This window comes from Rattus norvegicus, chromosome 16 (genome assembly GCF_021556685.1).
Source record: "Rattus norvegicus strain SHRSP/BbbUtx chromosome 16, alternate assembly SHRSP_T2T, whole genome shotgun sequence".
NCBI classification, from domain to species: Eukaryota; Metazoa; Chordata; class Mammalia; order Rodentia; family Muridae; genus Rattus; species Rattus norvegicus.
This window is the reverse complement of record NC_141549.1, coordinates 52,671,444-52,686,456: the sequence shown is the minus strand read 5'-3', so window position 1 is coordinate 52,686,456 and position 15,013 is coordinate 52,671,444. Positions and strand designations below refer to the sequence as shown.

At 44.5% G+C, this 15,013-nt stretch overlaps 2 protein-coding genes across 4 annotated transcripts; both read right to left on the bottom strand.

Moving 5' to 3' along the window:
* The window catches only part of Erich1 (glutamate-rich 1), a gene marked incomplete at its 5' end in the record, with an annotated part of 52,793,804 nt that overhangs the window by 30,977,907 nt on the left and 21,800,884 nt on the right, over nt 1-15,013 (bottom strand).
* Ing2 (inhibitor of growth family, member 2) lies at nt 1,173-11,001 on the bottom strand. Of its 4 annotated transcripts, none has more exons than XM_087587864.1 (3): nt 8,445-9,054; nt 4,888-5,033; nt 2,483-3,296 (listed from the first exon to the last, which is right to left on the bottom strand). In XM_087587864.1, exons 2-3 carry the CDS (start codon nt 4,973-4,975, stop codon nt 2,626-2,628), a joined length of 759 nt encoding a protein of 252 aa, XP_087443990.1. In that variant the 5' UTR covers nt 4,976-5,033; nt 8,445-9,054; the 3' UTR covers nt 2,483-2,625. The 4 variants fall into 4 exon arrangements, with proteins under 4 accessions (NP_001099553.1, XP_087443990.1, XP_087443991.1 ...); XM_087587865.1 differs by lacking the exon at nt 8,445-9,054 and adding an exon at nt 7,078-7,759; NM_001106083.1 differs by lacking the exon at nt 4,888-5,033 and having other exon boundaries at nt 1,173-3,296; nt 8,445-9,058.

Sequence of the window (15,013 nt, the reverse complement as noted above, 5' to 3'; positions counted from 1 at the left end):
AGGACTAGATGTCCTCTTAGCTTTTCTGAGCACTACACACACACACAAGTAGTGTATAAATACACTTTTTAGCTTTAAAATAATCTTTGAAAATGTTTTAGACATTAGACAGCCTTCCCATAGCTAACCACACAAACCTAAACTGTCACTTGGTAGGCAAACACTTCTGTTTTCTCCCTCTACTGCATGAGGTGGGGGACGACTACAGAGTCTATTCACAATAGCTAAACTGATCTTTAAATACAAATCAGACTGTGACTCACAATGCCTTCCCAAACTGCCTGGCATACCCAGTCTCTATTCTCCAGCTCTCTCCTCAGTATTTTAATGCTGTGTCAAATTTGTTCTACCTCCGACACGAGATACACACACACACACACACACACACACACACACACACACACTGTTGTGAGGTCTGACTACCTCCTCTGAGGCCCTTCCCTAACTCACTGCATTTGATACTCACCCCTCTCATTTTCCACGTTTATAGTGCTTTATTTAACCACAGAAGGTTAGTGTTCCATACATCTGACTTTTCGGCTAGAACGAGTGGTCCTCAAGAGGGAGTATTTCTTTGCATATCGTGACAGGGTAGGTAGAGCAGTCCTGGCACAGAGGCACCACTCACCTACTGGTGGTGGTAGCTGGTAGCTTTGGAACCACAAAAGTTTGATGCTGACGATCTCCCAAAACTTTTCCATAGGCTGAAAATTTCAAAGCAGGGCAATGGTTTCAAAACTTTCCAGTCTATACATTAGAATGGGACCTTTAAAAAAGACTAATGCTCAAAAGAATTCTGTCTCAATGGCTGGGGTTGGGGCCTGTGTATCAATGCTTTCAAACTAACTCAGGTAATTCGACTATGAGGTAAGACTGGGGTTAAGTTCTCCATGTCAGACCTCGAAGCTTAGGAGAGTTTTGCTCCTACTGACATTAATAGCATCAGTTAAACAGCTACATTCTCAAGAGGGAAATGGGTTTCTTTACAACTCAACAGCACTACAGTAAAAATAAACACCACACTCCCTAATATTTCTTAAGAAGTAAGATAATCAACTGGCCATAGTCACCAAGCAAAATATCCTGGGATGGAAATAAAATAATGTTCATTTTCCCACTTCTAAGCTCACTCTTAAAACTGTCATCATACCTCAGGATAGAGGACATTAATTAAGCAAGCCATTTCATTGTTAAAAATCTTTCACCAACAGTACAACACTGAAATTTCTGAAGACCCTGGGGGATGGTTAAACCAACTCATTTCCCAGGTCGATGACCTCACATTCAGGTAAGGTGAAATGACATGGCTAAGTCACACAGACAGCTTGAAGAGGAAAAAAAAAAATTCTTTTCCAAACAAGCAGACAGGATTTTTTCACATGTTAATCAAAAAGAACCAAGATTATCAGATTAGAAAGAAATGATGAATGGGACGGATGCTACATATAAGTCTAAAGGACTAGTCCATCTGCTGCCCACCATAACCAAAAACTGCTCCAATACATGGTCACAGATCCACCAAGATGCTTACCCTTAGAATATGAAAATCTTGGAAAACTCAATTTACAAATGCATTATTGATGGTATCGTTATAATGAAGTTAATTCCATAAACATGAAACATCAACAGCACCAATACCAGGTTAGGGTAAATATGTGATTATTTAAATTAATGTATAATTCTCCTTTGGACAGAAATAAACTCTAGGTCCCAGAAAAACTATTTCAAATAACTGTTTAACAGAAAAGGCAATATCAATATCTAAAGACTAATAAATGCCCTTTTCCCATGACAGGTCTGTGACTAAACATCCCAGCAGTGGGTCACATGGAAAATATTAAGACACACCTTTAAATTGTTCAACCTTGAGCCATGATGCTAAATAATCCAAATCTTGCCAGGGGCAGCGTTTTTTGTTGTTGTTTTTTTGTTTGTTTGTTTTGTTTCTTGGTATTTCTAACTAGTCTTATATGTCCTGATCAAAACAAAACAAGTCCCTTATTAAGCACTAGATGAGGTGTGTCTGTTCTAAAGAAGCAGGGCTTTTCCAGACACTACAACTGACAGGTATCAAAAGCTACCCAGGAAATACAGCAACAAATACTCCAGTAAGAGCGCACTAGCCCGTGTGGAAGCACAGATCACTCTGTCTGTTTCTGGGATTTCTGGGCCACTAGAGATTTAACAAGTATCTGAAAACAAGGAGGCAGGAAGAATCTCTAAACAGGATAGTGTTCATGTTCGAAATTACCAAGATAATTTGACAGAGAAATCCAACAATACATGAAATTCTTAAGCATACAGAACTAAAATAAAATGTTAGCAAAACTTTTGGGTTTACCACCCCCAGCCAGCATGGGAGTTCGAGGTGGGGCTGGGATGGGCGTGGCTTGGGAAACTGCCTGTTCCTTTCATCGGGTCCTCACAAGACTATCTGGCTGAAAATATTTGGTAATTCAGTGCAGAAAATTAAGGTCACAGACAAAGTACAACAACTTTTAATACACCATCAATACTAATGATTAAAAATTATTGCATAGTCTTATGCATTTACCCTAAAACATTTTCTGAAAGTAAAGCAATTATATAAAAGACAAAGAACCCTTTAAAACCGGATGGCCTTCACTACCTCGCTCTTCTCTCCTTTCTTGTCTTTTCAGTACTTTTGTCCATGGTTTTCTCACTGTCTCCCCTGCACTTTGGGCAATACCATTTCCCCTTTGGTTTATAGGTGAGTGAAACGCAGGAAAAGTGAAACCACTCAATGGGACACTGTTCATTGTCACAGCCTATCATCTCCCCGTAAGACACTTGGTTACATAAGCAGTAGGTGGGCTCGTTGGGATCTATGGCAAACTCAACAGGTGACGCTTCCCTCTCCTGCTTGGCCTTGGAGCGCTTTTTCTTCTTGGCGGATTTGGATTTCTTTTCTTTCGGTGGCTGATCATCGCAGTCATCAATCCCGTTTGTCATGTGACATAAATCACGGCTCTCACTGGTCCGCTGTCTTCGAGGTCTTCTGGAAGATCTTTCGGGTTGACTGGAATCCATCTTGGATTTGTCTGAGGCCCGCTCACTTTCAGCAGGATCCTGGAAACACTGTGAATGCAGCTCCATTTGTCTGGCTCGGTTTTCCACCAATTCCAGCATCTGTGTGACAATCTGAATCTTTTCATCTCCCAATTCTTGGCTATTGATTAATGCTCTCTGGAGATGCTGCTGTAGGCGTTTTTTCTGGTTTGAATCATCTTCTTTCTTATATTTTTCATAGACATCATCAATTTCCTTTAAAGTTTCTAAAAAGGGGGAAAAAGAAGAATATTATGGCATATTAGCACATATATCACTTTCAAGATAAAAGTAAAGCAGGAAAGCACATTTATGCATACATTGAACACATTATTCTCATACAAATTCTACATCATTCAATATGAAAGTGTGCTCAGGGGCAAAGGGCATAACAGGTATAGGAGCTTGCTACCAAGCTGGCAACCTCAATTTGATCCTCAGGACCAACACTGTAAAAGTACAGAACTGACTCCTGCAAATTGTCCTCCATATATGCTCATGTGTTGGCATGAGTAAAGTAAGTGAGTGAGTAAAAGTAATTTTTAAAAACTTTTTAGGTTGTTCTGGTTAATTTTTGTCAACTTGACAGTTATTGAGGAAGATGAACTCTCAATTAAGAAAATGCCTCAAAACCCTGGTGAGGTAGTTCTGAGATACATAGGAAAGCAAGGTTGACCAAGCTTCAAGGAGCAAACCAGGAAGCAGCATGGTTTATGTTCTAGTTCCTGCCTCCTGGTTCCTGCCTTGAGGTTCTGCCCCAACTTTCTCCAGATATAGACTATGACCTGAGTTGTAAGCTGAAATAAACTCCTTTCTCTCCAACTCTAAGACAAAGCCAATTAAAAGTAACTAACAAAGAGAACCTAAACCTTAATATCATTCATCTGTACTTTTAAAAAGTAAAGGGGAAATAGGGAAATGGCTTAGTCTCTAAAGTGTTTGCCACAATCATGAGGACCTAAGCTGATACTCCCAGCACCAACATAAAAAGTGGTGTATCTGTACATCTATAACCTCAGTGCTGGAGGATCCCCAGGGAGGGCTGAAGTGGGGCCTGTCTGGGGCGTGGGGGGTGTAGAGAGCAATAGAGAAGACACCTTCTCAGAACACACACACACACACACACACACACACACACACACACACCACAAATTAACAACCAGAAGTATTTCACAAGACTTCTATGACAAAAGTAAGACAAAGGTATTCCATAAGACATGCTAATTTAGAATTTGCTGAGTCCCTTACTGCTGATTCTTTATTTGAACATCAAAACAACTCAATACACAAAATTTACACCCTAAACTCCATCCATAAAACCTGAGGTGGTTCTCGGACGCAGCCTCAGATTGCTACCCAACTGTGTGTTTACAGAAATTACAGCTCAATCAGTGACTTGTCCCATGACTCCGGAGAGACACATTACCTTAATTTTCACATCCTACCCATAGACATTCTTTAAAAAGGCAGATGTCAGCATTACTTAGCTTCCTGACAACTTAGTTTTAAATGGCTCTTTTATTTTGGCATCGAATGGGAAATTCTGAAAATCAAAACTACTTCCAGAGTAGATCTGCTGTTGCTGGCATCCAGTGATCAAGCCACTACAAAATTAAGTGGAGTCAGCACTGGACCATTCTACCTTTGTATCTAACTCAGCACTTGATTCAGTGTGTGCTGGAGCTGCTGATGCAACTGTATTAAAAGTTGGACACTTTTAAATCAAGCAATGGCTGAGTCACCAAGAATGTATAATTTCACAAGTCATCAAAGATCCAATTAAAGTGTAGTTTTATTCAAATCTGTTCTATTTCTTACCCAACAATGCTACATGAAGGAGGTCTGTCTTCCTGGGGGTAACAAATACACAGCAGCTCTGGATTTCAACGCTCCGTCGGTGCCCCATTGTTTTAGCTTCCCACGGTATTACTATGCATCCCTCACCACTGCTTTATGTTACATGACTATTAGAAAGAGCAGAAATGTTAAATAAGTACATAATGCTGGCTATCCGAAAGCTGCTGACAAGAATGAATACTTAGAGCAGCTATGGACTCCCTTCTTCCTGGAAACTGCAGGTACAACACTTGATGGACAATTTTGCCTCAACAGCTGAGGGCACTGGGAGGACTCAACCATAGCTTTACATTTTTTAACACTCTGTGTGTGTGTGTGTGTGTGTGTGTGTGTGTGTGTGTGTGTGTGTAAGTTCTCAGGCAATGTCACAGCACTCCTTGTATATAGACCAGAGGAAAATTTATGGGACTCAGTTCTCTCTTTCCACCATGTGAGTTCCAGGGATTGAACTCAGGTCATCAGGCTTGGCTGTAAACCCCTTTACCAACTGAGCCATCTTGCTGGCCTGTGCATATCACATGTTTGAAAAAAAAAAAAATCCAAATACATCCCGTTCTGGTCAAGTAGGCATATAAGTACATTTCCTACGAGCCTAATTTTCCGATGGGAAAAATAAAGTCATTAGCTATTTTGTTAGACACAAAATAAAGGCAACAAAAACATAAACTTCATTTCAGACATTCTATATCTCACAATCAGAGTTAACATTTCTTGTGTCACACTTGCACAGACACAGTGATGAGTTAAAAATGTATAAAGACACCTTAACTATACAATGAGAAAAAAACAAAAACAAAAACAAGGACTCAGTCTATTATTATGGGATACAGATTGTTCTTTTTATCTTGCTAGTCCTAGTAGCACAAGCTGTTAATACCAGCTACTTGAGAAAGTGAGGCAGGAGGGTCACAATTTCAACAGCTGTCTGGGGTACACAAGGCCATCCTGGGTAACTCAGTGAGCTCCTGTATCAAAATAAAACGTAGAAAGAGGGCTTGGGAGTGATGCAGTGGTAGATTGCTATCGCTTGCTACACATGTGAAACCTTAGCTTCAGTGTCCAGCACTTAAAAATCTGTCTCCAGAGCAAACCCATGAGAATGTAACCATTGTTACATGAGGTGTGTAAAAAGATCAAGACCTTCAGACTTCAACACTCATGCAACACTTCTCACGCACTGTACAAACGGAACTTGAAATCACATATTACATTTTAGCTCAAAGGCCACTACGTCTCTAAAAAATTATGAATGAAATGCTGAAGAGACAATGCAGGCTTTCTATAGCCATATCGTGCAAAAAATGTTTAGTTTTTTTTTTTTTTAAGTTTTTTCCGGAGCTGGGGATCGAACCCAGGGCCTTGCGCCTGCTAGGCAAGCGCTCTACCGCTGAGCTAAATCCCCAACCCTGCAAAAAATGTTTAAATCAATTGTGTTTTCCTTTGTTTCTCTACTTAATAGACCGTGCAATAATTTCTGAAAAACACTTACATCAGACCCCCACACTAGAAAATACTTACGAATCAGTGAAAATAAAATCTGAAACAGAAATATATAAAGCTTCTAACAAAAATAAAACTGTGAAGTTGAGCTTAGCAACTAGGTGCCAACGCAGAAGCAAGGCCACTATCTGTGTATTAACCTTGGAATTAATCCCAATCAGAATGGAGCTGATTTGCATTAACCTGAGTCTTGTAAGGTCAACTACTCATGTTACCTGAACAATTTATGACAATTATAGGTAACTGGCATCACAGATTTCCCTGTCAAAAAACTATGTCACTACCAACCTAAAAGAGTGTGATTTTTGCGCCTTCAAAGAATACATTACAGTTTTGATATAAAGAAACTACATATTTTGGCAAAGAATTCTCAAGCTCATGTCTCACTGCTAGATTGCAATTCACATATGTCCCCCATAAAATACCACAGGATGATGCTCATTTTATAAAAGGGTGGAAATAGGGGCAGACTTGTAGGACTTTTACCTATCCTGTGTGAGACCTAACTTCAGTCTCTTGGGAATGAGAGGAATCATGCAGTTTAAAAATGGTTGTTTTTGAAACAGACAGCTTTGAGATAAAATATTCTCCACATAATTAACTGAATACATCACTTCATCTTTATAAATTTTGTCTAAAGTAAATTTTTACCTCATAAATTTTGAATCTGGTGAAAACACTGACGTTCTATAAACAATCTTATCAGAGACTCAGAAAACAAGTTTGTAGATTGAAACAACTAAGTGCTCTAACGTGCTAAGTCATCATGGGCTGTATTACAGGATTAAGTTACAGGACTGGTGATGGTCCGGGAGAACAGAATGGTTCCATGTTGTTTTTATGGTCCATATTAGATCTCTACAGTTTCCTGACTAGGAGTTACTAAAGCCTGAACATATCCCCATTTAAATATCTCCTGTCCTAGCAGTCCCTAAAGGACCTAAAGGTATGATAGTCCCTAAAGATAATTCCCTGCCCTAGTTTCTTTGCTAACAACACAAAAAAGCTTTTCTCCTCATTTAAACTTGGTGGAGGAGGAACCCAAGGGTGCAAGGACGCCAGGTGGTTGCCCAGCCAACGAACCCACTTCCTCCAGAAGTCCGGAAGTGACACATAGCCCGGAACCTACGCTAAGCCAGGGTCAGAGACAGTCCCACGGCAGTGCCCGCGCCTTGATTCACTCTCGGGGTAGGACAGATTTGAAACATCACCACCCAACGCTAACTCCGCCCAGGCCCTTCTACTGTCCCGCCCGCAGTCAGTTCAGTTCACCCGGCCCCTAGGAGCAGCCCGCTGTGGCCGACGCCCGCGGGAGCGCGCGCCCCGCCCATACGACGTCACACCTGCAGGCCCCGCCCCTAGGCTGGGCCCTCCCCGCCACACACACAGACACACAGACACACAGACACACACACGGACACACAGACACACACAGACACACACCCCTTCTCCGCCCGGCCCTGCGGGGGACCCCTCCCCCTTTAACCATTGGGCAATAGCAGAGGAAGAGCTGAGGCACCGGGCGGCCCGGAACTTTCCCCGGGGCGAAAGGGAAGCACAGACTGTCCCAGTCCCGCGCCACGCCGGGAGGCGGTGGGGGGGGTGCATCTCCGGAGTCCACCTTCGCCGTCCTCTCTCCCCCTCCCCCCATACGTTCCAATGCATCTGCTCGCAGAGGGAGGAAGCCCAGCGGGCAAGGGGCAAGCAGGCCCAGCACCTAGTCCAGCCCGCGTCCCGCTGCTGCACATTCGCCAGCCCCGGGCAGGACAGAGTGCGGCACCCAGCCGGCAGGCACCGGAACAAATGCTCGCTTAAAATGGCTGATTCCCGGTCCGCGGCAGCTGCAGCCAGCCGCCAGAGCTGCAGCGGGGGCTGACGGGCGGTCCTCGGAAGTCCTAGTCAGCCGCAGCCGGGACAGGGAGGGCCGCGAGTGTGTTGTGCAGGACCCTCTCCCGGTCCTACACACCAGATCGCTCGGTGCACTTCGCGCACACTTACACCCGAGAGAGGGAAAGTACCTTGGTATTTGTTGTCCAGCTCCCGCAGCACCGACACGTTCCTCTGCATGTCGTGGGGCAGCGACTCCACACACTCCAGGTAGTCCTGCACGTAGCAGGTGAGCAGCCGGCTCCGCTCTCCGGTCAGGAGCGCGGCCGACGAGTACAGCTGCTGCTGCTGCCCTAACATCCTGCCGCCGCTGCTGCTCCTCGCCGCCGCCGCCGCCGCCGCCTCCGCATCCAGCAGCCACACATGCAACAGCCACGACCGCCGCTCCTCCGCTCGGCAGCCCGGCGCCGCGGGGACACGGCCGCCGCTCGAGAGGGCACCGCCGAGTCCCCCGATCTCCACTCCCCCCAGAAGAAACCCTTACTCCCCGCCCCCGCGGTAACAAGCCCAAGGGCGGGGCGAGACCGGGGCTCCCTCCGGCCCCCTCCCTCGCTGGGAGAGAGCAGCGGGGTTCCCCGCGGCCGACGGCGCCGGGCTCCCGGGCGGTGACACTGGCTGTCCCCCCTGGGACTCCCCAGACACCACCAGAGCTGCCCGGTCGCCCGGATCCCCGTGACAAGACCCTCGCTATCCTCTCGCCTCGCTATCAGCCTCCTTGCCTGTCGGAGTCTCAGTGGACTTGCCCCCGCCCCTTGGCCAGAGGCCGCATCTGCGCCTGCGCAGCACTCACTCCTAATAAGGCTGGGGCCCCGCCCCTATCGCCCTACCGAAGAGTTCGCATTCTCCCGCCTTCCCTGCGCCACCCGGGCGATTGGTCTGTCAACTCTCGCCTGGGGCGGGGGGAGGGTGCGGAGGGCGGCCAAACGGCAGGCTGCGCCCCGCCCCCTCTTAAAGGGGCCGCATGGCTGAGCCTGCCCCTTCGCCCAAACTCTGACGGTTGCCCCCGAGAGGCCAGGCGACCGCTCTCTCGTTTTCTGGACCCTGGAGGGAGAGGAAGCTTCTGCTCGGCTCGCTCGGTCCCGAGTTACCGACCTTGCCTCCATCTGGCGGATCCAGCGCCTCCCTCGCGAGCCTCCAAGACAGCAGCGAGCGGCCCCTGGGCGCTGCTGGCCGAGTGAGGCCTGAGAGAACTAAAGCGACCCAGGGTGCAGCGGGCGCGGCTCCGGGCATGCGCGGCGACTTCCCGCCGAGCGCCCCGCGGCCACGGTTGTGCTCCGGTCGCCGCCAGGCTCCCGGAGTACCGGGGCCGACCGCGGAGGTAGGCGGTGCGCCCCCTGCCCTCGGTTTTTAAATGCCGATTCCCGCCTCGCATGCGGTCCCCTCCCCCCAGCTCCAGGGTGGCTCGCAGGGTCGGCTCCCCTCCCCGCGCGCCTTAGAGTTTGGTTTAGGGAGAAGGTGACAAGACTGCGCCCCGCCCTGTCCCCCGACCCCAAACCACCTTAAGGACACTGTTTCCATAGGTCGAATCGCTTAGGCATCACACACCAGGGAGGACTTGGCGTGGCCGCAGAATGAGAGACGCACACATACACACAGACGACACTGTATTTTTCACTACACACACGCGCGCGGCACTGTATTTTCACTCGGCTTCACCACTAACCAGCAGGGGAGCCGTGCAGATGGGATTAAAAATCGGATCAGCCACCGAGTGCGGTGCTGTCTGTGTGAGCGGTTGGTTAGCCGCCTTACTCTCCCAGTACCATCAGTGAAATGCCAGGAGGAGGAGCTAACTGTAATTACGGATAGACTTCCGGAATGTATATAAATATGTGAGCTGTTTGGTTTTTGTTTTTGTTTCCCCAGAAATAGGTATAAGTAAGAGTACTCACCGAATTTTGATGCAACGCTTGTGTAAACCCCCATGGGAGCAGAGTCTCTGAGTAAGAAAAGGCCAGAGAGATGAGTTTGGGGTGCTCTTGCCTGGTTTGCAGCGCTGTACCTGTTGCACGGCCTGTTCCGAACACTTGCGAAGTGCTATATGCAAAGCAGGTGTTTGCCAAGGGAAATCTAGGTCCGGGTCTAAGTGAAAATTTGGATTCGTAAAACACAACGCGGAATTCGGCGTCCCGAGGACAAGAGTTATCTTGTAAGGCCTGGGAACTCAGGGGTTAATATCCTTTAACGCTGAGATTTTGACCAGTCGAATATTAGGTCAACCCAGGCAAACACACTATTGAATTTCTGAGAACTTGGGCCGAATTATCTTGCTGCCATACTTTAATATTAAAAAGCCAGGTCTTGTTGAACAATAATCGTTGCTAAGGTTATTGACTTGTTTTATTTTACCTGAATTAATTTTTGTGTTCACTCACAAATTTGGCTCAGCCAATCCTAACTAAAAGATGGAATAATTGCAAGCCGCTCCTTTCCTTACTTATTGGAGTTAGGCGCTGTTGGGGCCCATGGATTTTATGCAGCCTGCTTATTAATGCTCTACAGGCAGACTTGATGTGTGGGAACAGAGGAAAGTCGGTGATGCAGTTTTAACCAAGAACCAAAAAACAAGCTGGGAAGCAAGGAAGGGTTTGGGAAAGCATCGGGTACCTCCCATAGTTCTGACAGACTGAAGGGGGAGGGAGTCCAGATCATTGTATCTCCACCAGGCGCTGGTATTAAACCTTCCGAACCTCAAACATGATAATATGTATGGCTTATTTCAGGTGTGCATTTCTTGCTGCGTTTATTCACACAGGTTTATCTAATTCTGACATCCTTCTGAAAGCAGCCGGTGTGGGGAGAATGTTTACAGGAGGTTGGAAAGTGAGCATTGCATGCCTTGGTCCTTGCAATTCCAACTCCTGACCCTAGCTGTTTATCATTGTCCTTTCCCTCTAAGTAGCTACTCAGTCAGTCTCCTAATTCTCCTGAAGGCAGAGCTTAAAAATCCCCCACTCTCTACAATATAGAAATTGATGATACTCTGGGAGTGGGGGTTGGGTGCAGGGTTGTTGTTTGGTATTTTGTTCTGCTCTTAAACTGACCCGGAAAAAGATAAGAGATGAGTAGCCGATGCCTCCAAATTAGTATGCAATTGGCTTCAAGTTACTGGACTAAGTCTAGTGTATGCCTTTTATTAGGTCCCTGATGGGAAATGTCCCCAAGCCTATTTCCTTTATACTAAAACGTTTATATCCATAGTTAATACAATATGAGATGAGAGGAACAGTCTCAACTAATTAAAAGCAAACTAGCTAGGACTTCTGAGAGAAAAGAATCAGTTTCTGCTTGAATTAAGCCAATTACATTAGAAAATCTTTTCTTTTTAATATTTCATGTTTTTCCTTTTTAAAGATTTATTTTCTTTCATGTGCACATGTGCACCATGCACATGCCTGGTGCTCAAGGATATTGTGGTTGGTACATTGAAAAGGGTGTCAGATCCTGTGGACCTAGAATTGCACACAGTTGTGAGCCTCCATGTGAGTGCTGGGGACCAACAGGGCCCCTGCAAGAGCCTTAAGTTCTCTTAACCTTTGAGCCATCTCTCCAGCCCTGAATGTTTTAAAACCTTTTTGAATTTTGCCTTTTTTTCAGGTTAGCATACAAAGTAGTGGGCTTTATCATGGCAACTTACAAATGTGTCCTAGGCCAGGTTGGCCTCAGACTTGAGATCTTGTCTGCCTCCCTAGTGCTGGAATACAGGCATGTGCTACCATGCCCAGCTATATATATTTTTTTTTAATTTTTTTATGATGTAAACTTCTAAACACAAAAGTGTACTTATATATAGCATTTGCTCAGGGTCACCGTTATCAGCATGTGACTATATTTAATGTAGAACTCTTGTGTTTTACCTGCAGGGGATTATTAAAATCTTAGGTGATGGGGTATAGATATGGCTCAGTGGTTCAGAGCGCCTGCTGCTCTTGCAGAGGACTGGGTTCTATTCCCAGCACCCACAATGTGGTTCACAGCCCTTCCTAACTCCAGTTCCAGGGGATCTGACTCCCTTCTCTGACTTCTGTGGGCACCAGTCATAGATGTGGTGCACCTACATACATGTAGGCAAACACTTACACACATAAAATAATCTAAACACTTTGATATTTTAAAAAAGGCAGGACCTCAAGGCCACTGAACAGCATGCCAAAAGACCCCTGTTGGTGACATTGCTTCTTAAAACATTGATGGAAGAGGGTCGGCTGTGCTAACTAGCAGTTTAGGGTCTCTTGTTTTTCTTTTTTTTTTTTTTTATTATTTTTTTTTTTTTCGGAGCTGGGGACCGAACCCAGGGCCTTGCGCTTCCTAGGCAAGCGCTCTACCACTGAGCCAAATCCCCAACCCCCAGTTTAGGGTCTCTTAATCTGACCCTACTTCTATGTTCTGTCCAAATTCCCTCGGCAAAGTCTTGTCTAAATGATGTGTGTGGGGAGAATTGCTTGTTACGGGGATTTTGGTAATAATTATACCTCATGGATATGTGTTTCCCAGCACCCACCTGGTGGCTCACAATTATCTTTTAACTTCAGTTCCAGAGCATCTGATCTATGCCCTCTACTGACCTCTGTGGCACCATAGACACACAGGGCGCACATACATACAGACAAGCAAAACCCTCACTCATACATAAATACAAATCTTTACACAGAAATGCTCTATTAACAGATAAAATACAGTAAGAGTTTAGACATACATTGCCATTACTCTATAGAGTTTCCTGTGTGTGCACTGTCTCATTTAATCTTTTCACATTTGGATTAACAGAATCCAATCAAATCTCATTTGGTTAGTGAGGTCTTTTCCAAAACCAGTAAAAGCAGTTTAAGAAAACTGCAATGTTTATCTGATAATTTGGATGGTTGAAAAGCAGTGTTAAAAATATTGAGGGATTCAGAAAAATTATGGTCCGTGAAGTTTTTACATAAAGAGGCCATCAAGCCTGGTGTGATGGCGTACTACTTCAGTGCCAGCACTAGAATCAGAGGAGGGCAAAGACTTTGTGAGTTTGTAGCTGGAGAGATGGCTCACTCGATAAGAGCACTGACTGTTCTTCCAGAGGCCCTGAGTTCAATTCTCAGCAGCCAGTGGTGACTCACAACCATCTGTAATGGGATCTAATGGCCTCTCCTGGCACCCAAGTGTACATGCCGATAGAGCACATAGACATAAAATAAATAAATCTTAAACAAGCAAACAAATTAAACTCAAGGTCAGGCAAATCTATATAGGGAGTAGCTAGGGCTACACAAACCTAGACTGAGACCTCCAAAGCATGATAAAGGTCACCAATTGACAACTCATTATAGAAATGTAATTTTTTAAATTTTAAAATGTTAAAGTTTATTAATTTTAGAGTATTTGTTCTGGATGGTCTAGTAAAGCATTTTAAATTATCTTGAAAAGCTCAAAACTTTAAATCAATTCATTAGTACAAAAGGTAACCAATAAACTTGTAAATTGTCTATATCTCTATTGAGCTCAGTAGTTTTTTTTTAATTTATTTATTTTATTTATATGAGTACACTGTAGCTGTCTTCAGACACACCAGAAGAGGGTATCAGATCACATTACAGATGGTTGTGAGCTACCATGTGGTTGCTGGGAATTGAACTCAGGACCTCTGGAAGAGCAGTCGGTGCTCTTAACCGCTGAGCCATCTCTCCAGCCCGAGCTCAGTAATTTTAAGACATGTTAGTTGCTTTATAAATACAGTTAATATACACTACACTGGTTATTTAAAAAATATATAAATTAAAATCTTCATCAACTGAAGGTATCTCTTACCAGTATCTAAGTGCTGAAAATTTAATTACCTTTCAGCAGCCCTTTTTTGTTTTTGTTTTTTAAGAAACTGCTTTGGGGGCTGGAGAGATGGCTTAGCAGGTAAGAGTACCGACTGTTCTTCCAGAGGCCCTGAGTTCAATTCCCAGCAACCACATAGTGGCTCACAACTTTCTGTAACGGAATCTGATGCCCTCCTCTGGTGTGTCTGAAGACAGCAACAGTGTACTCATATACATAAAATAAATAATTTTTTTTAAAAAGTAAAACCACTTTGGTTAGGACAAAGTTAAGGAATATCCGAGTCTTTATCAAGAGTGTTATGTGCAGTCCGTCTACTCTGGGCTTGGACTTTACAGTGGCACTACTGTTCAGCATTAGGATAACTAACTACTAGTAGCAAAAAGTCATCCTAAAGCATTTAAATTAGGGAGTGAGAAATTGCTTGAATTATCATTGGTAAGAGGCTTAGTCTTATGGTCTCATCACTAATGAAAAAGGCAAACATTTTTGTCTCCTTGTTTATCACAGAGAGAAAAAAATAACACATATGTTATACTTTGCATAATGCTGACCAGAAAAACATTCATTTTCCCTAGATGGTTACCATAGTTACGTGAGCCATTTATAACATCAAGAGGGAACTAGGTCACAGTATTGAAGGAGTTTGAATTATGCAATTATGTTTCCTAAAAGCAGGGGAAAGGTTTGAAATTTAGAGAAAGGAGCTTTATGCTGTGTGCTCAAATTGAAATTATGGTCTAATTTTGCCTTTAAAATGTTGTCCAAGATTAAGTTATCGATAGAGTAGATGCGTTGTTCAACTTAGCAGTAGGTAGATCCATAAATGTTTTTTAAAAAGGTGCCTGAACATTCTGTCCTTGTAGATAAACTCTTTATTCTAGTAGGCTGTCTT